The 24964-nt window shown below is 34.0% G+C and overlaps 4 protein-coding genes across 6 annotated transcripts; 2 read left to right on the forward strand and 2 right to left on the reverse strand.

Moving 5' to 3' along the window:
• The first annotated feature begins 2048 nt into the window (after window positions 1-2048).
• Window positions 2049-4455, forward strand: LOC127081832 (prohibitin-2, mitochondrial). Its single transcript, XM_051022061.1, has 7 exons — window positions 2049-2057; window positions 2140-2175; window positions 2540-2710; window positions 2866-3078; window positions 3362-3784; window positions 3922-3992; window positions 4092-4455. Exons 1-5 carry the CDS (start codon window positions 2049-2051, stop codon window positions 3551-3553), a joined length of 621 nt encoding a protein of 206 aa, XP_050878018.1. The 3' UTR covers window positions 3554-3784; window positions 3922-3992; window positions 4092-4455.
• Window positions 4456-11984: 7529 nt separating this feature from the next.
• On the reverse strand, window positions 11985-14304 carry LOC127086102 (uncharacterized). 3 transcript variants are annotated; one of them, XM_051026799.1, is made up of 2 exons: window positions 13769-14304; window positions 11985-13192 (listed from the first exon to the last, which is right to left on the reverse strand). In XM_051026799.1, exon 2 carries the CDS (start codon window positions 13189-13191, stop codon window positions 12172-12174), a length of 1020 nt encoding a protein of 339 aa, XP_050882756.1. In that variant the 5' UTR covers window position 13192; window positions 13769-14304; the 3' UTR covers window positions 11985-12171. The 3 variants fall into 3 exon arrangements, with proteins under 3 accessions (XP_050882756.1, XP_050882755.1, XP_050882754.1); XM_051026798.1 differs by having other exon boundaries at window positions 11985-13219; window positions 13769-14274; XM_051026797.1 differs by having other exon boundaries at window positions 11985-13223; window positions 13769-14185.
• On the forward strand, window positions 13240-16559 carry LOC127086103 (uncharacterized). The gene is made up of 6 exons (XM_051026800.1): window positions 13240-13874; window positions 14050-14134; window positions 14204-14225; window positions 14324-14429; window positions 16056-16163; window positions 16264-16559. Exons 2-6 carry the CDS (start codon window positions 14074-14076, stop codon window positions 16363-16365), a joined length of 399 nt encoding a protein of 132 aa, XP_050882757.1. The 5' UTR covers window positions 13240-13874; window positions 14050-14073; the 3' UTR covers window positions 16366-16559.
• A 107-nt stretch (window positions 16560-16666) lies between these two features.
• Window positions 16667-20456, reverse strand: LOC127086101 (endoglucanase 9). The gene is made up of 6 exons (XM_051026796.1): window positions 20139-20456; window positions 18287-18790; window positions 17756-17905; window positions 17551-17662; window positions 17302-17465; window positions 16667-17212 (listed from the first exon to the last, which is right to left on the reverse strand). Exons 1-6 carry the CDS (start codon window positions 20340-20342, stop codon window positions 16886-16888), a joined length of 1461 nt encoding a protein of 486 aa, XP_050882753.1. The 5' UTR covers window positions 20343-20456; the 3' UTR covers window positions 16667-16885.
• Window positions 20457-24964: the final 4508 nt, after the last annotated feature.

The following is a 24964-nucleotide window of genomic DNA, read 5'->3' on the forward strand; positions in this document are numbered from 1 at the left end:
GTGTTGGTTTTAAGCAAATGTGTAAACAATTGCAACCCCAAATGGCTATCCCTACTAGGAGGACCGTTGCTAGGGATTGTTTTCAGCTTTACCTAGCTGAAAAGTCACGTCTTAAAGCCTTTTTTAAATCTGATTGTACTAGGGTTGCACTAACCACATACTGTTGGACTTCGATACAAAACCTTAGTTATATGGCCACCACTGCACACTTCATTGACACTGCTTGGAAGTACCAAAAAAAAATTATTAGTTTCTCTTTAGTTCCAAATCACAAAGGTGATACCATTGGCATGAAAGTCGAGGACGTTTTGAGGGAATGGGGGCTTAGGAAAGTGTCTACAATTACCCTGGATAACGCAACAGCAAATGATGTGGCTGTGAGTTATTTGGATAGAAGACTTAAGAGCAAGAATGCTTTACTGGGTGTAGGTGATTATTTGCATATGAGGTGTGCTGCCCATGTCTTGAACTTGGTAGTGAGAGATGGTGAAAAAGAACATGAAGGGTCTATTGAATCAGTTTGCACTGCTGTTAGGTTTGTAAGGTCTTCTCCACAAAGAGCTATGAAGTTTAAGGAGTGTGTTGAACTTGCGGGCATAACTTGTAAAAAAAAACTTTGTCTTGATGTTTCTACAAGGTGGAATTCCACTTACCTAATGTTGGATGCTGCTGAAAAGTTTGAAGCTGCATTTGACAATATGATTGATGAGGATCCTGGATACATCGAATATTTTGACCTCCTTACCGGTCCACCCGGTTCTCAGGATTGGAAAAAAGTTAGGGCTTTTGTGGTTTTCTTACAAACCTTCTATGAGGCAACCAAAGTGTTTTCAACTTCGCAAGAAGTGTCCTTGCATTTAGCTTTTCATAACTTGTCTTCAATTTTGTGTGAGCTTCAAGAAGCTTCATTTAACTTGAATTCTTATGTGGCTCCAATGATTTCACATATGAAGGTTAAATATGATAAGTATTGGGGGGATGTGGGAAAAGTGGATCATTTTCTTTACTATGGAGTGATCTTTGATCCTAGGTTTAAGTTTAACTATATTGAGTGGTCTTTTAATGATATGTATGGGCATTCTAGTGACCTTGCCAAGAAAAATATTGAATGTGTCAAAACTAGTTTGTTTAAACTATATAATTGGCATAAATCTGATCATGATAAGAATGTTGGGGCTAGTCCTTTAAGTGCACTAGGGAGCACTTCCCTTGGAGAAGCATCTTCCCAACCAAAAGAACCATCACCTTTTACAAGGGCTAATGCTTTTAAGAAACATCTGAAGGAAAAAGACACAATTGAAAATGAAAATGAACTAGAGAAGTACTTAGGTGACCCTTGTTGCGGGGAGGGGGAAAATTTTAGTATTCTTAATTGGTGGAAGGAAAATTGCACCCGTTATCCTATATTAGCAACCTTGGTTCGGGATGTGTTGGCAACACCTGTTTCTAGTGTAGCCTCAGAAAGTGCTTTTAGCACGGGGGGGAGGATTTTAGATATCTATAGGAGCTCTTTGAGTCCAGATATGGTCGAAGCGCTTATATGTACTCAAAACTGGTTGAAGCCTTCTGACAATGATCTAAATGTCCTTAATATGACTGAAGAATATGAGATTAGTGAATCAATTGTTTCAGGTACGTTATTAATGAAAACTTTGTCTCTTTTAACATTATTTTAAATATTTGTTAAAATTAAGCCTCTTGCTATATGTTTAACGTATGTTTAAACAACTTGTAGAGTTTCAAGTAGCTACTGGTGGAGCAGCTGCTCCTACACAGGCTGGGCCTGTTTAATTCTCGCCTAGGTATGAAAAATATAGTTTTGTTTTATGTCTTACATTGGTTTAACTATACTGATTTGATTTGATTTGCAGCTGTGAATTTTTGAATATTTTGGAGTCACTTTGTGATTCAATAAGACAAGCCTTTCTTTTTTGGAGTCATTTTTTGAAACTAAGGATGGAACCGTTTCAGTAGCTACTGCGTTTGCTGGTCATCAGGCACGTTGTCTTGGGCTTATGCAATTGTTCTTACCGAAGTACACAAACATAATGTCACTTGTATTTCTTTTGCATTTGTGCTCAAGCTTACAAACTGAGTTTGAATACTGCATGTTATGCTAATCTGTTTTTGGTGGTGCAGTATACTGGGATGATGTTACTTGAGGAGATGGCCTGTGTAATGTTCTCTTGCCTGTGTAATACCACTAACCAAGGCTTCAAACTTTATATATTTATCCCTGTGCTAATTGTTCCATTTGTCTATGCATGCTGCTATCTAGTGTAATATCTGCTAACTGCTAACTGTACTTTCTCCCACTTTCCCAGGGTTGTTTGATGCCTTATTTATATCTCTTATAATTTATTTGGATGACAATGTTAGAAGTTTTAATTAATAGTACTTTATAGATTGAAAAGATGTTTGGTTTCAGGAAACCAATTCCCAGGACTTCATGTTTATAGACTAGTACACTGTAGATGTTTTGTAAATTTAAACATGTGAAATATTGATATTTACTTTAAATTTCATATTCACTTTACAGGTGAAAATTGGGCTTCGAGTTCTTACCCGTCCTTTGCCAAACCAGTTACCTACAGTTTATCGAACCCTTGGCGAGAATTATAATGAAAGGGTTTTACCTTCAATCATACATGAAAGTTTGAAAGCTGTGGTTGCCCAATACAATGCCAGCCAGCTTATTACCCAACGAGAGGTAAGGATAATGCAGTTAGTTTTATAAAATTAAAATCAAATCTCATGTGAAGTGGGGAAGTACTATTATTTCGTTTGTGTTATTTACATCTCCGTAAATTTCAATTGTCAAAAAAGAAGTATCTGTTTTACTTTTAACTGACCTATTCTTTGTAGGCTGTTAGTCGTGAAATCCGAAAGATCCTGACTGACAGGGCAGCCAACTTTAATATTGCTCTTGATGATGTGTCAATTACCAGTCTGACCTTTGGCAAGGAGTTTACTGCTGCAATTGAAGCCAAGCAGGTGGCTGCACAAGAAGCTGAGAGGGCCAAATTTGTTGTGGAAAAAGCTGAGCAAGACAAGAGAAGTGCTATCATCAGAGCACAGGTAAGAAGAAACTATTAATACATATACAGTTGCTGCTGTGATGCGTGAAGTTTTTGCTATTTTGCATTTTCAATGCATATTACAATTAGAATGTGTTGCTTATTATTCTATCTAGCCCCAAAGTTCATACTGTCTTATTTGTTCTCTTGAGCATGATATTGGATTCGACTTTGGTAATGACTAACAAGTGTCTTTGTTCATAAAAATCTTTCAGACCATTATTGATCTTCATTGCATGTGAGACCTATTTTGTTTCCTAAATATTAGTTGCCTCTGACAACAGGGTGAGGCTAAAAGTGCCGAACTGATCGGACAAGCCATTGCCAACAATCCAGCTTTCATCGCACTGAGGAAGATTGAAGCTGCAAGAGAGATTGGACACATCATAGCAAATGCAGCAAACAAGGTTTACCTGAATTCAGATGATCTTTTGCTGAATCTTCAGGAGATGAATTTGGAGCCTGGCACAAACTGAGCTGGTTAATTGGCATTCTGATTTAATATTGCTTCGTGAAATAATCTAGATTGTTGAATTTTATATTTTGCAAAGTTAATTCAACTACCAAGAGTGTGTAGCTTATCTGTATCATCGTTACATCTTTCATTAGGACATGTATAGTCTGCATTATGTGGCCTATTCTTGGTTGGGCTCTTACCCTATGAGTTTGAAATAGCATGATTATAATGTGCAAGCAAACTGCAAAGGGTATGTCATGTCCCGACATCTATGAAGTTGTACTTAGCGTGTGTTTGGCTGTTTCTAGAATTCAATTGGAAATAAAGAAAAACTAGCTTCTACGAGCTTTACTTTCAAACTTTATTATGTTTCTTTTCATTTTGCAGCGTGTTGATGATATCTTGCAGTTCATTGCAGATTTTACCGTACATGTTGAAGGTGTTGGCCATGTATGCAGGTTAGTATGACATGCCAGTATTGTCTTATATTTTTGTGCCTGTTTTTTGCTACAATATCAATATAGGGTATCTTACAGTGGCTCTACCTTTACATGCAGGATTCTAGATAACCTTCCTCTGGTTGTTCCCATAAAACGTGTGGATCAGGACTCTACTGTTTATCAGCTTGGTTTCCATGTTGGACTCAAAGGGCAATATAGTGGGGTATGCTTCATCCTCACATCAATCTGGTTGAATCAGTTTTACTATATCTTCGGCTTCCTCTTTTTGGTCTTCGTCATCCTTGTTATCACTTGCGCTGAAATAACAGTTGTGCTTTGCTACTTCCAGTTGTGCAGTGAGGATTACTTGTGGTGGTTACTTATTAAAAGTCTTTCAAGATTAAAGATTTACTTTCTATGTTTTATGGTGTAAACTTTTCTTATAAAAAAAATTGGGCGTATACTTTCCTTATATTTACAAATGCTGAAGTTCTATCTAATTACACAGAAATCTGCTGATAATATAAAATTGTGCTATTTAAATCCTAGATAAAATCCACTTGTGTTGGGATTATTTTGGAATGAGCTCAATTATTTTTAAAACCGAATAAACCGCATTATGAAACCGAACCGAACAAAACTGAAACCGAAAATAACCGAATTGCAAACCGGTCGGTTTTGGTTATGTTTTTTCCAACCGATGGTTAGGTCGGATTGGGAATTTGGGCCCGAAAACCGATCCAACCCAACCGATGTCCACCCCTAGAGTCTGACATGTGCACAAAACTCGTTGCCCGACCTCATAAAAATCTCGGGATGTACATGAAGGGTACCAATTACGTAGAGCAAGGAAGACATTGTGTGGTCTTGACGAAAGTTTATCGAGGCAAGAATCATAAGCATGGCATAAATCATGGACTAATGCTTAAAGTGGTAGAACGAAGAGTGTCAAAAGTACTTATCCAAATCAAATCTTTTGGTGCACTCCAATTCAACTTGGGAAAAACCGCACCCCGAGAGACTCGATGGATTCCTTAACTTTCAACTCAAGTTCTGGAAAAGAAGGGGGTGGAGAAGATTCTTCTAATTCATCATGGAATCCCTCTGAATCCTGAAAATCTTCTTCATCAATAGGATTATGAATCCTATTCACCAATGCATCTTTGTTTAAGATAGAAGCAGACAATGGGAAAGGTTCTGAGTCGTCAAGAAGGTATTGAATGAAAGATTCAAAAAGTGGATAAATTATGGTCTTAATGGATACAAAATTGAAAATCGGGTCCCATTCCTGAATCTTGCAATGATTAACCTCTTCCTCCTTCATATTATGCATTCTCTTAATATATTGTTATCACATCATCTTCATTCAACCACCTCATTAATATCAAATATTCATTCAACCACTATATTATATTGTTGTCATATTTTCTTCACTCAACCATCTCATTATTACCACATCTTCATCATTCAACTACCTCACTACTATTATCATGTCTTCTTACAACCCTATAAATACCATCATCCATTTTTATTTTTGCACACTACATTTATCTCTCATTCTTCTTAGTCATATTTTTCATATTCTTCGGTCATCTTCTTATTTTTACTTTGTTACGTCTTTTATTATGGATGAGAGATCATATAGAATAATTTATAAATTTTAATAATCATGTATACATTTATAATACTATCATTTTCAATACTTTATTTTTATTTACATATTTATTTATATTGTGTATATATTTATTTATAGTATTGTCATTTTTATTTTTTTATTTATTTATATTATTGTCAATTTATTTATATATTGAATGTGTTTGTGATTCTCATAAATATCTTATATTTCACTTTTAATCTCTCAATAATTTTTTTAAATGGTCATCTTAAAAAATTTCATCCATACTTTTGGTTCCTCGTGCTAAAACTATCGTTAATTCAGTCAAATAATAAATTGTTACTTAAACCATTGCTAATTTTGCCGCTAAGTTATAAAGAATATCGCTAAGTTGCAAGAGGGACTAAAAGTGTGGATAAAAGATTTTAGGGGCCGTTTTTTATAAGAAATTTGAGGATTAAAAATGAAAAATGAGATATTTAAGAGAACCGCAAACATATTTAAACCTTAAAAGAACTATTTTATAATATTTTTTATTTTTATTTAATATTTTATCAATTTAATTTTATAGTAAAGTATTTATATTATTGTCACTTTATTCATATATTAAAAAATTATTTTGTAAGATTTTTCATTTTATATTTAATATTTTATCAATTTAGTTTTATATTAAAATAAAAATCATTGCTAAATTAATGTATTTAATTAAATTATTTCAAATAATTCTTATTTTTCAATTTTTAAAATTTAATTATTATTTAATTAAATAAATATTTAATAATTACAATATATAAAAAAAGAAAGTAAAATAATAAGAAAAACAGCCTGATTGTTTCCATTACATTTGGTGACATTATACTAATTTTGTTTCTCTTATTAGATAAGTTGAAAAATAATCATCTAATTAAATCCTCATGTTAGTAATTGTGTGGATAGTTTAAGATTTATTTTTTCCAAAAAAAAATGGTTAATTATATAAACAAACACTTAAACACTTATAAAATATGGTCGAATTAGTTTAAGAATATGTTTATTTGCTTTTATTTAGAAGAGAGAAGATCCCTTTTATTTAAAAGGGAGAAGATCATAAGTTAGTTGTCTTGTTTTTATTTAGAAGGCAGAAGATCGCTTTTATTTAAAAGGGAGAAGCTTTTATTTAAAAGGGAGAAGATCATAAATTAGTTGTGTTAATTTTTTTTTTCTATTTTTTTTATTTTTTTTGTTGTGTAAGTTTTTTAGTTTGTTCAATAAAGACCTATTCTTTAGGCTAGAGCAGGTCAATTTCTGTTTTGCTATTTTCTTGCTATTAGTGGAGTTAGTGGAGCTAGTTGAGTCATGTCCTTTATTTTAGGATTTGCAGTTGTTTACCGTTTTTTATGTATTCCTTATAAAAAGGCATTGGAACCTATGAATAAAGTGATCATTCTGGTGCATTTGCAATTCAATTGAAACACTTACAGTTTACAATTGGTATCAGAGCCAAAGCAAAGCAAAGTGATCCAAGAGAGAGAAGATGAGCGACGACAAAACAGTCACCAAGATTCCACAGTTTGATGGTCACTATGATCATTGGAGTGAACTGATGGAAAACCTCTTGCGTGCCAAGGGTGTGTGGAGTCTAGTACAAGAGGGTTACACCGAACCGGCGGAGGGAACTGAATCGACTGCAGCGCAGAAGAAGACTCTAGAGGATCTCAAGATGAAGGACTGTCAAGTGAAGCACTACCTATTCCAGGCAATTGACCGGGTTGTGTTTGAACAGATCTTGGATCGCAAAACATCCAAGATCATTTGGGATTCGATGAAGAGAAAGTTTGGAGGCAACGAAAGGGTGAAGCGGTCCCTTCTTCAAACCCTAAGAAGAGATTTTGAGCTTCTTGCAAGGAAGAATGAAGAGAGCATCGATGATTACTTTGGAAGAGTAATGTCTGTCTCCAACAAGATGAGAAGCAACGGAGAAGACATGTCAGATTCGAAGATTGTTGAGAAAATACTTCGGACTTTGACTAACAAGTTCACATATGTGGTGGTGTCCATTGAGGAGTCAAAAGACATAGAAAAGATGACGATTGACGAACTTCAGAGCTCTCTGTCCGTACATGAAAAGAAATTTAAGAAGATCAGTCATGAAGAAGATGATCAAGCTCTCAATGTCAGAGGCAGAGGCAGGGGATCATACAGAGGTCGAGGCAGGGGCAGAGGACGCTCATTCAACAAAGCAACAATCGAGTGTTACAACTGCCACAAACTTGGACATTTCCAATATGAATGTCCAAATGGGAACAATGGAGCATATTTTGCAGAGATCGAAGAAAAGGATGAAGTTCTTCTCATGGCATATGTGGAACTTCAAGGTACTAGAAGAGGAGATGTGTGGTTCGTGGACTCTGGATGTTCAAACCATATGTGTGGAGAAAGAGACATGCTCTCAAGCTTGGATACTAGCTTCACACATAATGTCAAGCATGGGAACAATCACAAACTGATGGTTGGTGGGAAAGGAGTGGTGAAGATAATGCTTAAGGGAATAAGTTATGTGGTCAACGATGTGTATTATATTCCGGAATTGAAGAAAAACCTGCTGAGTGTTGGGTAACTTCAAGAAAAGGGTTTAGACGTGTTATTCAAAGGAGGAGATCGAAAAACATGCAGTATCTTTCATCCCTCGAGAGGAAAAATTGCAGAATCTGTTATGAGTGCTAATAGGATGTTTATCCTACTGGGTGAATCAAATGACAAAACAGAGAAGGAGAGATGTCTGTAGGTTGATATCTCAGACAAGACAGAGTTGTGGCATCATCGATATGGGCATCTCAGCTGCAAGGGACTTCACACATTATGCAGTAAAGAGATGGTTGTGGGTTTACCTAAAATTGGAGATATGAAAACCACCTGTGAGGCGTGTGTCAAAGGGAAACACCACCGTGTTCCATTTCCAAAACAGAGCAAGTGGAGAGCCACTGAAAGATTGCAGCCTATCCACTCTGATCTCTGTGGCCCGATCAATCCACCATCAAACAGTCAAATAAGGTACTTGATAAGCTTTATTGACGATTTGTCGAGAAAGACATGGATATATTTTGTGCTAGAAAAATCAGAAGCATTTCATCAGTTCAAGACATTCAAAGCGTTTGTGGAGAAGCAAACTGGATTGTTCATCAAATGTCTAAGAACGGATAGAGGAGGAGAATACAACTCAAATGAGTTCAAGGAATTCTGTAGAGAGCATGGAATCAAAAGACAGCTGACCACCGCCTTCACGCTGCAACAAAATGGCGTTGCTGAACGCAAAAACCGCACAATCATGAACATGGTAAGAGCAACGTTATTAGAGAAAGAGGTACCAAAATCTTTTTGGCCAGATGTTGTACAATGGGTGAATCACGTTCTTAACAGATCGCCTACACTCATTGTAAAAGATATGACTCCGGAAGAGGCATGGAGTGGAAGAAAGCCATCAGTCGAACACTTTAGGGTTTTTGGATGTATCGGATATGTTCATATCCCTGATGTTAAAAGAAGCAAGCTCGATGACAAAAGCGTAAAGTGTGTCCTATTAGGTTTCAGCAGCAAATCCAAGGCCTTTAAGATGTTTGATCCAGTGGAGAAAAAGGTTCACATCAGCCGAGATGTGATATTTGAGGAAGATAAGAAGTGGAATTGGGAAGATGTTGGTTATTCTGGTGAAGAAAGTATTAAACTTGAGTGGGAGAATGATTATGAAGATGTTGAGAATGCAAAGGAGGCGGAAGAAGCAGAAGAAGACATTGATGTCGTTCCTTCACCAAACGATTCACCAACTGTAGAAACGATAGCAACGACGGGCAGGGTGAGAAAACCACCAATCTGGTCTGCAGGTTATGTCACAGAAGAAGGGATATCAGATATAGAGGAAGAAGCAAACATGGCTAGAGTCGAGACTGAAAACCTAGCTTTCATGGTCATATCAGATCCGACCAGTTTTCAAGAAGCATCAGGACATCAGAAATGGAAACAAGCGATGGATGCTGAGATACAATCCATCGAACGGAACCACACGTGGTCGCTGACTACACTTCCCATTGGAGCCAAGGCTATTGGGGTTAAGTGGATTTACAAGACCAAATTAAATGAACTGGGAGAGGTAGATAAGTTCAAAGCTAGGCTGGTTGTAAAAGGGTATGCTCAAGAGTATGGAGTAGATTACACAGAGGTATTCGCACCGGTGGCTCGAATGGACACAATAAGGATGATCGTTGTTGTAGCAGCACAAAGAGGATAGGGAATCTATCAGCTCGATGTCAAATCTGTTTTTCTACATGGTGAGTTAAAGGAAGATGTATTTGTAGAGCAACCACAAGGCTATGAAATAGCAGGGAAGAAGGACATGGTTTATAAGTTACATAAGGCTCTTTATGGACTAAAACAAGCACCTAGAGCTTGGTTCAGTCGCATTGAGGCTTATTTCGTCAAGGAAGGGTTTGTAAGCAGCTCTAGTGAACAAACATTATTCATCAAACAAAAGGGAGGTAAAATCTTAATTGTGAGCATTTATGTTGATGATCTATTGTTCACTAGTAATGATGAGGAGTTGCTGAATGAGTTCAAACGCTCCATGAAGAATGAATTCGACATGACTGATTTGGGGAAGATGAGATATTTTCTTGGCATTGAAATGATGCAGAAGGCTGATGGCATCTTTATATGTCAAAGAAAATATGCTGCTGAGTTGATCGAGAGGTTTGGGATGCAAAATTACAACTCCGTTTGTAATCCGATAGTTCCTGGACAGAAGGTTGGCCGAGATGAAGCTGGTGTGAAGGTCGACTCAACGCTATATAAGCAAATGGTGGGCAGCCTAATGTATCTCACAGCCACCCGACCTGACCTGATGTTTGTGGTAAGTCTTATTAGTCGTTTTATGGCAAATCCCACTGAGTTGCACTTTGCTACTGCAAAAAGAATCATGAGGTACTTGAAGGGAACTCTAGAATTTGGGATATGGTATCAACGTGAAGGAAAGAGTGAACTCTTAGGCTACACCGACAGTAACTATGCGGGAGATGTGGATGACAGTAAGAGCACCTCAGGCTATGTTTTCTTGATGAGTGGAGGAGTTGTGGCATGGTCCTCAAGGAAGCAACCAATCGTAACTCTGTCAACTACTGAAGCAGAGTATGTAGCAGCAGCTACATGTGCTTGTCAAGCCATTTGGATGAGGAGGATATTGAAAGAAATCGGGCATGAACAAGATGAAGAGATGGTTCTGTTCTGCGATAACACGTCCACTATCAAGTTGTCAAATAATGCAGTCATGCATAGGAAGTCAAAGCACATAAGAGTCCGATACCATTTTCTCAAAGATTTGACAAAGGAAGGTGTCGTTAAATTGGTCTATTGCAGCACCGAGGAGCAGCTGGCCGACATAATGACAAAGCCTTTGAAGATGACATCATTTCAAAGAATCAGAGAAGCTTTTGGGATGAGAGTTGTGAACTGAAACTCTTGATCGAGTTCAGTTCAAGGGAGGGATTGTTGTGTAAGTTTTTTAGTTTGTCCAATAAAGACCTATTCTTTAGGCTAGAGCAGGTCAATTTCTGTTTTATTTTAGGATTTGCAGTTGTTTACAGTTTTTTATGTATTCCTTATAAAAAGGCATTGGAACCTACGAATAAAGTGATCATTCTGATGCATTTGCAATTCAATTGAAACACTTACGGTTTATATATATATATATATATATATATATATATATATATATATATATATATATATATATATATATATATATATATATATATATATATACTTGAAATTAGTTTCTGAGATAACACTGTTCACTCTCTTTGAATATAAAAATTAATAAAGTTCCTACTAATTTGGTAATTTATCATTGGAAACATTGAATAATGAGTCGGTAAAAGAATTAAAAGTGTATTGAAAAAGATAAATACAATCAGTAATCAATAGTGGTCGGTAAAAGAATTAAAAGTGTATTGAAAAAGATAAATATCACACGTATGAAAAGATATTTACAAGCTACCACTATGTGATGATGCTAAAATGAAATTAAAAGCTTTATAAACTACACAAACTACTTAAATCATCTCGGAAATAAGTTTAAATAAATCAATTATTATACAATTAATTAAATATTAAAAAAGAACACTTTTATTAAAACATAAGAAAGAAAGAACATGAAAAAGCAAATGTCAAATTTTAGACTCTGGTGTGTAGTGGTTTAGGTGAAAGGACAGAAACATCCGTAATAGGGTTAGAGTTCTTTCAAACATAGGTCTTACTCTCCCCTTCTTAGTTAAAAAACTCAAACTAAGAATTATTTCAATAGAAAACATACTATCTATGAAGACCGACAAAAACATGAACATCAAACATAAAATTGATACTCCTGGTGATAGTTTAAAAAATGAAAGTGATTAAGTGTAACATGCGTTGGTGTCGGTCAGTGTCAAGTGTCAGACAAGCCTTCAATCCAAAAGGCCAGTGTTGCATAACATACTACTATTATATTTCTATGTCAAAGTTGATAATTGCGAACAAGAATTTATGTCAAAGTTGATAATTGTGAACAAGAATTTATGATCACGCACCAGCTTCAGTAAACCTAAATTGTTGTTTTAACTCTTCATCAGCATTTCTTAGAAATTGATCCCAACCACTTCCTGAACTTGTATCCAAGTAATCATATGGAACTGCTGTTTTAAGGCCAGGCCTAACACCGCAGCGATCTTCGACAATCCTAAACTCCACATCATTTCCTTCTTCACTATGAATATGCTCTAATTCATCCCATGTAAACAACAATGACAATGTAAATCCACCCCAAGTGTTGAAATCCACAATCTTTACTCTCTCATCGTTTGTAACGTAAACATCAAATGTGTAGTTTTCCGACTCAAATTTAGTTCTCACGTAATTGTTGAAAAATCCTTGAATCTGTAATAAGAGATCATTCTTCGTTTCGAGAAGAACCGGATAAAAAGTAGTAACCTCTCGCTGAGAAATTCCGACTAATTTCTGATTCCGGACAAAACATCGAAATTCCATGTCTGGCTTAAGGGACGGATACCATTTACGTAGAGCAAGGAAGAAATTATGTGGTCTTGACGAAAGTTTATCGGAGCAAGAATCATAAGCATGGCACAAATCATGGACTAATGAGTCGGATGCTCGAAACAGAAGTGCAATCTCACTGAAAGTGGTACAGCGAAGAGTGCCAGAAGTACTTATCCAAGCCGAATCTTTCGGAGCACTCCAATTCAACTTGGGAAAAACCGCACCCCCGAGAGACTCGATGGATTCCTTAACTTTCAACTCGAGTTCTGGAAAAGAAGGTGGTGGAGAAGATTCTTCCGATTCATCATCAGACCCCTCAGACACCTGAAAATCTTCTTCATCAATAGGATTATGAATTCTATTCGGCAGTGCATCTTCATTCAAGACAGAAGCAGGCAATAGGAAGGGTCCAGAGTCGTCAAGAAGGTATTGAACGAAAGCTTCAGGAAGTTGATGAATTAAGGTCTTGATGGACACAGATTTGAAAATCGGGTACCATTCCTGAATCTGACAACGGTTAACCTCTTCCTCTTTCATATTCTGCATTCTGTTAAACCAAACCTAGTTGAACAAACTGTCTGGTATGCAATAGCCATTGGTATAAGATTAGTGATTAAGGGTTGAAATATAATCGATTATTTGCAATCAATATATCATAGTATTCAACTAGACAAAGACATATCAAACAATAAACAATTTCAAAATTGCAATGAAATGTAACCATTGATACAATGATTAGTCATTAATTATTGAAATGTAGTCAATCATTAGCTCAAAGTACCAACGTCAAAGTTTCGATGAAATCAAAAGTAGAAAAGTTGCTCGAAATTGGTTCAATAACTGCAGATGTATGACATGAAACTTAATTCTAAAATCAATTATTTACTCAGATTTCTCATTATAATTTATTCCATAACGAATTAGCCACTGAATAATACAGTAGAAACACTTCAATGTACTATATTTAACCAAAAAAAAACCTAGTAATTTCCATTATATTCAAAATTCAAGCAAGTAATCCTAAACATATGGTTGAAAATTATGAACAATTTCAAAAGCAATATCAATGAAAACAATCAATTATCAACAACGTAGCAACATCAAAACTTAAACAACTTTTTACCTCAACAATGATAAGAACAGGTGAAAATTGAAGCGAGAATCACGATTTGAGGATAAGCAGAAGCGATTTGGAGTTCCTAATTTTCCACGAGAAAGAAGAATCACAGGTGAAAATTGCACTATTTGATTTGGGGATACAGGGTTAGGGTTCTTACTTGTTGTTATGATTTATAACCCGGTTTTCAAAACCCGGACCGGTTTATAAATCATACATGAACCCGGTCTGGTTTTCTAGAAAATGGACCGTTTCAATTTATTGCGATTAGTTTTATTTTGTTGAAGGGGGTAGTCACTGGAAAATCGAGAATGAGTGCAAGTAATTTAGTAGCAGAAAAAGTGTGGAAGGAAATTGAATCTACACATACAGGTATAACATTAATGTGTATTCATTTTTCAATCCAAAATTTCGAACCCTAATTTCGTTTTCATGTCACAGTGAATGATGATCAACTTTATATGTAAGTATAATGCTTCCATTTTACTAATTTATCAGTTTTTAGCATAGATTGTTATTGTTATTGAGTTTGAAATTTGTATGTTTTCGTAAAAAATCCAGTTTACATTTTTTGTTTGGTAAGAACTTTGAGGGAGCTAGTAGAATAGTGGATCAAAGAGGTGTTAAGAGAATTTCTGGTGAACCAAGTGGAAGGTTTATCTTTCAGGTTTCACTCTGAACCTATCTTGCTTTGTTATGTTCTGTTTATTGTCTTTTTCACTCAACATATTTTGGATTCATTTCAATTGTTGATTTTGATTAAAATGAGTTGATGTAAATTGATTTATATTTGGATGGAATCATGGAAACTCTAGAGGCAAAAGTTCCTGATAGAAACTTCTGAGTTAGAATTATTTCTGAAGGGAAAATCAAATTCTACTCGAGAACATCAAAATATGTCAAAATCAATTTTACATCTCTAGAATAAACTTTATCGGTGTCTTCCTGTTAGTACCATGTTCGATCATGTCTGACGTATGATTGGGTCGAACATTGACATATGGTTGAATTTTTTGTGAGTTTGATTTTGCGACAACAACAATTGATTTTGAATGAAATGATTGTGCAAAATTGATTATAATAAAAGTGAGTTGAATGTGAATTGATTTATGTTTGGAGCTAATAATGTATATATAGTAAAAGTGAGTTGAACCATAAATTTGAGGCTACAAATCAAATATAGAGACAAAAGCTCCAAATAGCAACTTTAAGTTAGAATCATTTCTAAAAGGAAAATGAAATTCTACTCGAAAACATCGAAACATGTCAAAATCAATTTATAAGTGTCTACATGTCAGTGTCGCCGGTACTTCTTTAATTGTGCCTAATTGTTGGCTAAGAGATATGACTATATTACTATCATGGTAGTCAAAATCGCGATCCTACTCGTAGGATCGTACGATTTTACGATCTTGCAACTATCCACCGTGCCAGAGGATGATCAGAATCGTTTTTTTGGTAGGCACGGCCAAAATCGCCATTCTTTTCAGCCTAATAAGTAGGATAAATGATAATAATTAAGAGTAATTAATACTCAGTCACCAAATAATTATGAATTTATTCAACTTCCCAAAATATACCAAAATATATTATGATTAGGGTAACTTCCCAAAATATATTTATTCATTCCAATTTATTCAGTTAAACTATTTCTCCTCTCTCTCCCGTTAAATAAAGTCGTTGTCTCACTCAATATTTCATTCTCTATCTTCTCTTTCACGATAAAAATAACCTTTCAATCTCTATTAAAAAAAATTTCAACCTTTCTCTCATGGATTCAAGTTCTGCTGTTGGAACTTTAGTTGTTGGTGCTTTCACTGCTCCCCCTGCTGTTGGAACCTTTCTCCCATTTTCTTATAAGTTTTCAATTATTATTTGATACTGTTTTGAATGTTGTGGTGTTTTGGAATTGTCTTGAATTAGTTTTAATGAATATTATCCTATGAAATTTCAGTTTTTAAAAGTAATTTTAGTGTTATTTGAATTTTATTTTTATATTATGTAGTGTCATATGCATATTATTAATCTATATTCAAAATATATGTGAATTTTTAAATTTGGTTGGATCTTACTATCCGTGTTACGATCCCCCGATTCACCCCGATTCACGATCTAATTACCCTAACCCGATCTTGCATAGGATCTCGAGTTTGACTACCTTGATTACTATGTTTCTGGTTTTTAAAATCTGTTGTTTTTTTAATGTTGTCGCTACACAAGTTTTCATAGCAATGTAAGGAGTCATTGATGCTTTTGATTTAAATTAATATACTCTCGTTCTTCATAAATTTAGGTTACAGGCGAATCACGGAAAAAAGACGAGTATCTGTGTTTTGCCGAAAACTTTTGTGCATGTTATTCTTTCTTCTATGATGTTGTCAACAGAGGGGAACAACTTTGTGTAAGCCTTATACTTTCTTGTCTTTTATTTCTTCATATTCAAAACCTCACTGTAAACATTCTTATCATTGCACTGTGTTGTGTGTGTCTGCGTTTTTCAGTGTAAACATCAGTTAGCTGCGAGACTTGCTGAGTCATTGGGATCGTACGTCGAAGTTAAGGTATCTGATGAAGAGCTAGCTTTGTTGCTTTCCAAAATATAGTCCTCACATTTTTATTTTTATTTCTTGTTAAGAAAACAAATACATTGCTTTGTGGAAACTAGATTAGACAAAGAACACTTCATTACTGGTAAAAAAAGTGCGATTAGAGTGGCTCTTGAAAATGAATAGCAGAAGCGCAAAAGCTATTAATTAGATTGACTTTTCTTGTTAATTATTGAAGTGGAAATTAGTATAATGACTTCTCGTTAGTCCATGATTTGTTGTTATGCTTATACATGTAGAGGAAAATTTGCAAGCATGGATACCGTCTTTTTTTGTGTGCATAAAAAACCATGTAATGTAAAACATTGTAAACATGTTGGATGAAACTTAAGATTACTAGAAGTTATATTTTTTGTATCGAAGACTGAAAATTAACACTGATCAGTGATCACTTCATAGTCCACCATCTGATTTTTGAGTTGCTGGACATCCCTTAGTTGGGTATAGACGAGTGACAATATCTATACTTCGATAGCAAGGTTTCGTTTTAACCTTGCTATCGAAGTCAAATCTAACATTACTTGTTTCCGGAAAAGTATGCTAAAGGTCCAACAATAGCACCATTGATGTAAGTGGCCGGTTCGGAATGACTGTAATCACCGCGATCATCCGGAAATCCGTCGTTCTGGTTCGGACCTCCAACTATGGCTCCAACCAATATGTTAGGGTTCGGGCTCATTGAATGGAAAAACGGATTGAAACCGCCATCACAGCCTATGGTTTGTGGATGAACCGATAGTGAAGGCAAAGAAGAACCTCTATGGTGAATCCTCTTAGGGAAGTATGGACCATAACCTACCATATAAGACATTCTTAGAGGATTTTCACCTAATATGTAGTCTACCTGAAATTTCAAAATTCACAACAAAATTTATCAACAAAATGGAGAAGAGAATATTGAAGTCAGTATATGATCGAATGAATAAGATTTACTTGTCTTTTCGCTATGGATCTTAAGGTATTCGGAGTGACGAAGACGCTGCCGCAGTTAAATGTGTGTTTTGTTGCTGACATATACTTTGAATAGGTTGTAAGCAAGAATGTTATAGCTGTCACATATTGGAGATTGCTCTCAGGTAACTTGAACATGAGTCCTCCTGCACATTCATGAATATTAGTAATCATGACGGTTGTTATCAAAATCGATATCAAGTCGTGATTCAGAAGAACGATTGTTTGAACCTTGTGTATATTGTGTAGTTGAAGAGGGTGAGTTAGGCAAGATCTTGCACATAAAGTTATCGGCTTCTTGTCTATATTGGTCAAAGTTCTTATCGCCATTCAACAATGCTCTCTGCAGTAACGATTAACAAGAATCGTAGAAACCTAGTGAGTTAGACGAAGTTTCGACTAACAAATTGTTTTTTTTTTACAATGAGAAACTTACCTTTGAAAGAAGAACATGTGCACCAGCATATTTGTTGTCCCAACTGAAGATATCAGGTTGATCATCAGCTCCCAAAGATTTCACCAATTTGTAATAGTAAACTGCATTTGTTGCTCTAAAAAGCCATGCAGCTCCCCACAATAGTTCATCCTGAAAATAAATAAACCTTATTAGAATAACACATTCACTAATCAGGTCACGCAGTTATTGGTTTCGACTAACCGATCGAAATCAATGGCTGAGATTATTTAAAATTGATTTTATGAATGTGTGATTTGAGACGTTCAGTCTCAAGTCAACGACCGATATTATGAGCTGCATGCAATGTTGTCAATTGCAGATAGTTAAAGTTCTGCTATGCGATAGTGCTATAGCGCGATTACTAAATAGTGTTTTGCGGAACAATAACGGTTTGTCGAAATTCCACTATGCTATAATGGTATAGCGCCGTTATAGCGACTATTTAACAACATTGATATGGCATAAGAACTTAGCTTTCGAAAGTTGAGACTAACTTGAAAATAAGTTTACCTTGAATCCGGAATATGAGCAATAAAACGGACAAGCAGCGGAACCGAGTGAATTACTATATGAACCTTGATACTGCAAAGCAAACTGATAAACCTTCTGTGAAGTTCTCAACAAAAGCTTAGAATAAGATGGATCAACTTTTCTGAAAACAATAGAAGCTGCAGCAAGTGCTGCAGCAGTTTCAGCAGCAACATCAGAACCGGGATTCTTCGAAGATACATAATAAACAGTTCTAACAGTATCCATATCTTCCGGTCTTTCCCAGCATTTGTGATCGACGTTTGGATCTCCGACACCGACATAAAGTCTTCCGGGTGTTGATGTTGCGCACTTGAGGAAATAATCGGCGGCGTAGCGAATCGCGGCTCGTGCTTCTTTCATTTGAGGTCCCATTCTTTTACCATATTCAATTGTGCTCCATGATAGCATTGTTGTTGTGAATGCCATTGGAAAATTGAATTTCACATTGTCTCCTGCATCATAGTAGCCTCCACTTAAATCCACCTGTGCCAAACAAAAACAATGTCTTAGCACTTTAATATAAGTCAAAAATTAGAAAGACTTATTTGAACTTATCTACTTATAAAAATAACTTAGTTATGTCTATAATCTTCTTTCAGCTTATTTCTGTAAGTACTTTTGACAAACTTGTGGAAACAACTTATAAACAACTACGAAAAGTTTGTTTTTTTTCAAGGATTGGAAGCTTCTGAGAGAAGTAGAATTGATTTTGATATATTCACTTTTTAAAGTAGAATTGATTATATCTTCATAACTAATTATATTTTAAATTACAATTTATAATTTTTGAGTTTAAACGTAATTTTTATATTGAAATTTAATTTTCAACTCACTTTTTCTTAAATGTATCCAAAATAAGTAATTTTATTTTCAACTCACTTTCTAATCAGAAACTATTCTCCATAATCAATTTACTTAAATCAATTTTTGTCACAGCCAAACACAAACTAATATGAATTTTCTAATTTTTTAAATATTGACAAAAGAAAAAGACTGAATCCAACTTTATTATTTGACTTTTGTCTTTATTCTGTACTGTAAAATTGGAATCTTTCAGTAATGTACAGAACAGAATCATTTCAGAACATAATTGATTTTAAAGCATTAAAAAAGTGATTAAAAAACATCTCAACAACCAAGAGAAAATGACTCAAGAAACTAGGTAGTATCATATACAGAAGAGAACAAAAACTACAAGTCAACAAAAAGTAACAGGTTCAGCAAGGTACATACATGCTATGTTTGGTTCAACATTCAAAATTTTCAAACTTATTATGTTGGCTCCAAAAGAAACATACTTTTGCAATATTTAAATAATAAATCAAATATAGCAAGTATTAGATAAGATAAATACCAAATGAACAATAAATAACTAAGAAAATAAAATAATAATAATAAATAATAATAATTTTAAAATATTAAAAAAAACAAGTTGAACCACAATTATTCAACCTATCCAAATTTTAAAACTTTGCATAAACAAAAAAAATATTTAAAAAATAATTAAAAAAGAAAAAATATAACAAAAAAACTGACAAATTTTCAGTTTTTCGATTAACCTATTAAACCGATTAATTTGATTTGATTTTTAAAACATTGCCATAATATAAATAACTTGTTTTTCTTAATGGAATAATATCAATACTTAATATTCCTTCCGTTTCAAAATGGCTAAAAAAAATTTAAATGAATATCATTCTCATTTTCAATAAATTTGAACTCGAATTATCAAAGCGAAAAACAACCTTAATAGAATGAAAAACAACCTTAATAGAGTGAAAAACAAGAAAAACAACCTTAATAGAGTGAAAAGGAAAAAGAAGTACATTACATTGTCTTGAAGACCATCAGAGAGACCAGAATTGGATCTCCATTTGATTTGTTGATCAGGAGGGAGTTTTCCTGACCTCTGACCTTGAAAAAACAGCAAAGATTTTGCCAAAGCTTCTCTGTAATTTGGTTTGCATTCAACATTTTCAACAACCAACAAACATGTGATGATAAGTAACAAGAAAAGAAGTGAAGTTTTCATCATGTTTAATGGTTGTGTTGTGTGTGACCCTTTTGCAGAATCAACACTAAAGTGCTTTTCTTGCTTTGGAATTTGCTTTTTGATGACTTCTTGGTTGAAGCAAAATGAGTTATGTGCTACCCTTTTTATAATGGAAAAAAAAATATCAATCAATTGGCGTAAATCAAGGTTTCTCAAAGAATTTTTTTATTATAAAAAACTTATGTACTTGTTCCATTTCAAAATAACTTTAGATGATTCCACGCATATTAATAAAATATAATAGTTAGTTGGATTAAATAAATTTAATATGTGACAATCGAATTTGTTTATATTTATGTATTAATGTAAATATATTATTAATATTTATAAATTTATTTTTTTAAATTAAAATAAAAGATGATAGATAAATAAAAGTAAAAGACGTATGATTATATTAAATTATTCTTATTAATGAAAGATATATTCTCATGATGATGATAATAATTAAAAGGGTAATGTTAACTTGTGTCCTAGGGGCACAAGATAAGACACCCACATGTAAAAAGTTTGTATTGAAAAAATCAATTATAAATTTAATTTTATACCTTTATTAAAATGAATGCACAATTTCCAACATAAAATTACTTTCTTTAGTTCTTATTTTGTGCACTTAGGATATAAGTTAGCATTGTCCTAATTAAAAATTGATATAAATAAATATTAATTAAATAATATAATTAAAAATAATTAAGACTCCTTAAGTTGACCGGACATAAACATACATTGGTTCGAACTCGTGACATCTCATATATTTATTTTTAAAATGTGAAATTCAGGTACAATTTTTTTTGAAAAAATAAATAAATTATATTACAAGTGAGACTATTTTTAGATAATTATTACTTTATATATAACTTTAGTGTAATACTCTAATATAATTTAGAAATATTAAGAAAAGTAGTTGTAACACGAGTATTTGTTGCTACAAACGTGTGTTTAGGATGATGCTATTAATTGTTATTTCACAATTTTCACGTTGGAAATAAATATGGACAATGAATGAGGATCCAAGAATTGTTTAAACATATGCATTGTAAATTTGTTCAAAACTTTTGTTACTTTTACATATTTGTTTCTAAATTTATCAATAGAGGTGATAAACGACATGATATTATAATCCATTCTAAGACAAATTCAACAATCTTGTTAATTATTGAAGTACATGTCTCGCCCTAAATATTTTTCTTTAATATTATTTCTATTAATATAAGATGCAAATATTTTTCTTTATAATCACGTGTAGACATTTAAATGTGACTATTTTCTTTATAAGATGTATTTGATTTCTAAATTCTATAACTTATGTTTTATGACTAAAAAATTTATTAAATTTATTCTTTTTTTGAAATAAATATTTTGTATTAGTGACTTATTTTGAGACTAACTCGACATTTTATATGTATATTGTCTCAATCTTATTTGATTTGTATCTTAGTAAATTTGATAATCAGATTTGTTGGAACTTTGAACTAAAAGATTAGTGAATAATGGTTGAGAAAATTAAAATGTGAAAAGTGAAAGAAGAAAATTGAGAGATAAAGAGATAATTGAAGGTGAGAAGTGATATCCACGTTACATTGATATGAGAATGCCTCAAAGGCAATTATATAAGTTTTACAAAATGATTGGGACCTAAAACATAAAAGTACATGACTGAAAAATGCAAAAACACAGGTTTGTAACCGATTATACCAAAACGTTAATCGGTTACAGCTGACACTAAAAATAAAACACCTTCAGTGGTAACCGGTTAATCTCAGATGTTAACCAATTACACCCTCGAAGATTTTCCTTGTTCTTCAATCTAGAAGTGAAAATACTTTTGTTATAACCGGTTATACCCCCCGTGTTAACTAGTTACAACACTTGAAATACTCAAAATGCTTTTAACACACCATCTTAATTCAAGTGTTCCAAGTCTTACATGCTCGTGTTCATCTTCAACCTCTTGAGCACATCATTTGTGACTCCCTTAGTCAACAAATCAGCCACTTGGTCTTCACTTCTGCAATATTCCAATCTTAACGTTGATTCACTAACAAGCTTCCTCAAGTACTGAAACATCTTCTCAATATTCTTGTTCCTCCCATATACAATTGGGTTCTTAGTAAGATTAATCGCGAAAACATTATCAACCAGGAGTGTAACAGCCTCACCTTTATTGTAACCTAGCTTCTCTAATAGATTTATAAGTCATACAACTTGGTATGCATATAACGAAATAACAATGTACTCTGCCTCACAAGACGAGAGTGCAACTACTGGTTTCTTCTTCGAACACCATGAGATTGGTGCTCCACCAAACATAAAGATGTATCAAGTTGTAGACTTTCGATAATCTTTATCTTCGCACTAATTGGAATAGGTAAAATCGAGAAAATTGCATTTTTTGCCCGTATCCGTTGTGGGAAAGAGAATTCTACAACCAACAAGACCTTTGACATATCTTAGGATCCTCTTGACTGCTGCCAAGTGAGATACCTTCGGTCTCCCCATGAATCTACTCACAATACTGACACTAAACGCCAAGGTTGGCCGCTTATTGAACAAATAACATAAGGATTCAATCAACCTCCTATACTGAGTTGGATCAACATCTTTCTCATTCTCATTCTTCAAAAACTGTAGTCTCGGTTCAGCTGGGATAATGGCAGCATTACAATGCTCCATTTCAAACTTCTTCAATATCTCAAGCACATATCTTCTTTGGTGCATGAGTAATCCCCTTTTGGACTTGTGGAACTCAATGCTAAAGAAGTATGTCATGAGGACAAGGTCAGTCATCTTAAATTTTGTCATAAGTTCACCCTTGACCTTAGAAATACACTTTCTGTTGCTACCCATTATCAACAAGTCGTCTACATATATACAAAGGATAATCACTCATTCACTTGTATCTGTCATCACAAACAAGCCATGCTCGGATACACATTTCTTGAAGTCAACCTCATTTAGGAAACCATCTATTATTTTGTTCCAAGCTCTTAGAGATTGCTTCAAACCATATAACACTTTCTTCAACTTGTGGAACTTTATCTCTTGGTTTCTCACAACAAAACAAGGGGATCATTCTACATACACCTCCTTTTCAAGCGGTCTGTTCAAATATGCATATTTGACGTCCATTTGGTAGATGGACCAACTGTTGTTATTTGTAATACCAATAACTAGCCTAATGGTTTCAATCCTAGAAACTGGTGCAAATACCTCTTCAAAGTCTATGCCTTCTCTTTGCAAGAATGCATTTGCAACTAATCGAGCCTTATGCTTGATTATCTCGCCCTTGGGATTTGCCTTCACTTCAAATATCCATTTCACACCAATTGACTTTTTTCCATTCGATAAATCAACTAACTCTCAAGTATTGTTCTTCTCAATTGATTCCAGATCCTCCTTCATAGCATAAATAAATTCTTATGCTTTATTATCTCACCCTTGGGATTTGCCTTCGATTCCTTAATTGCTACAACCATATTGTCAAATCTTGATTTTAAAGAACGCAAGATTTTCGCGACAACATACTGCTATGTGACTGTTTCTCCATATGTCTTCACTTGATTCACCAACTGAGTGATTCTCGTTGTGAAATCGTTGATTGTCTCCTTTTCTTTCATTTGAATCAATTCAAGTTGACGCTTGTAAGTTGTAACTTCACCACCTTCGCCTTATCAGTCCCTGCATATGCCTTCTCTAAGATTTCTCATGCTTGCTTTGACGATTTGCAATCACCAACTTTCTCAAAGTTGTCACCATCAACACAATGATGGATAAAAAACAACGCCTTGAAATCTTTCTTATTCTTTTCCTTATGTGTTGCTTGTTGTGCAGTCGTTGCATCTTCGCATCAAGGATAGGTAGGTTTGCAAGGATTTTTTTAATTGGAGACAGAATTTATGTTGCAGACTAGGTGTTTGTGAATTAGAACCAGACTCTTGATGTTAAATCTTGGAACTCTGAACCATAAGATTGATGAACAATGGTGGTGAAAATTGGAATGTGGAGAGTGAAAGAGGAAAATCGAGATAAAAAGATAATTAAGGGTGAGAAATTATATTCACATTAGATTGAGATGAGAATGTCTCCAAAATATTTATACAAGTCTTACAAAATAATTGGAACCTAAAATATAAGTACATAACTGAAAAATGCAAAACCTCTGACCTATAACCGGTTACACAAAATCGTTAACCGATTACGGCTGACACTAAAAATAAAACGCCTTTAGTAATAATCGATTAACCTCATATGCTAACTGATTACATCCTCGAAATTTTGCCTTATTCTTCCGTCCATAAGTAAAAATACTCTTACTGTAACGGATTACATATTGTGTTAACTGATTAGAGTACTTAAACTAATCGAAATTCATGTCTATAAAATTGGTCTAAGAGCCGATTTTATTGACATCTTTAAATAAATATACTTTTATAAAAAAAAATATTATATGCTAATTATTTTTCTAAAGTAGTCAAATTATTACGGAACAAGAAAAAAAAAGTAAAAATATTATTATAATTATAAGACATGGGATTACTTGAGTACTAGTATCTGTTTTAGTCTAAGTCTCTTCTACCCTAATTAACAATTCAATATGACATTTTCTA

Source organism: Lathyrus oleraceus, chromosome 5 (genome assembly GCF_024323335.1).
Source record: "Lathyrus oleraceus cultivar Zhongwan6 chromosome 5, CAAS_Psat_ZW6_1.0, whole genome shotgun sequence".
Classification (NCBI taxonomy): domain Eukaryota; kingdom Viridiplantae; phylum Streptophyta; class Magnoliopsida; order Fabales; family Fabaceae; genus Lathyrus; species Lathyrus oleraceus.

Excerpts from the sequence above, each read along its gene's own strand:
- LOC127081832 (XM_051022061.1), top strand. Across the intron at positions 2,711-2,865 it reads AGCTTATTACCCAACGAGAG|GCTGTTAGTCGTGAAATCCG; the intron begins GTAAGGATAATG and ends TATTCTTTGTAG. Across the intron at positions 3,079-3,361 it reads GTGCTATCATCAGAGCACAG|GGTGAGGCTAAAAGTGCCGA; the intron begins GTAAGAAGAAAC and ends CTCTGACAACAG.
- LOC127086102 (XM_051026799.1), bottom strand. The coding sequence starts at position 13,191 with ATGCAGAATATGAAAGAGGAAGAGGTTAACCGTTGTCAGATTCAGGAA.
- LOC127086103 (XM_051026800.1), top strand. The coding sequence starts at position 14,074 with ATGAGTGCAAGTAATTTAGTAGCAGAAAAAGTGTGGAAGGAAATTGAA. Across the intron at positions 14,135-14,203 it reads AATTGAATCTACACATACAG|TGAATGATGATCAACTTTAT; the intron begins GTATAACATTAA and ends TTCATGTCACAG. Across the intron at positions 16,164-16,263 it reads ACAGAGGGGAACAACTTTGT|TGTAAACATCAGTTAGCTGC; the intron begins GTAAGCCTTATA and ends TGCGTTTTTCAG.
- LOC127086101 (XM_051026796.1), bottom strand. The coding sequence starts at position 20,342 with ATGATGAAAACTTCACTTCTTTTCTTGTTACTTATCATCACATGTTTG. Across the intron at positions 17,906-18,286 it reads GCTCATATTCCGGATTCAAG|GATGAACTATTGTGGGGAGC; the intron begins GTAAACTTATTT and ends ATTTATTTTCAG. Across the intron at positions 17,466-17,550 it reads AACTACACAATATACACAAG|GAGGACTCATGTTCAAGTTA; the intron begins GTTCAAACAATC and ends ATGAATGTGCAG.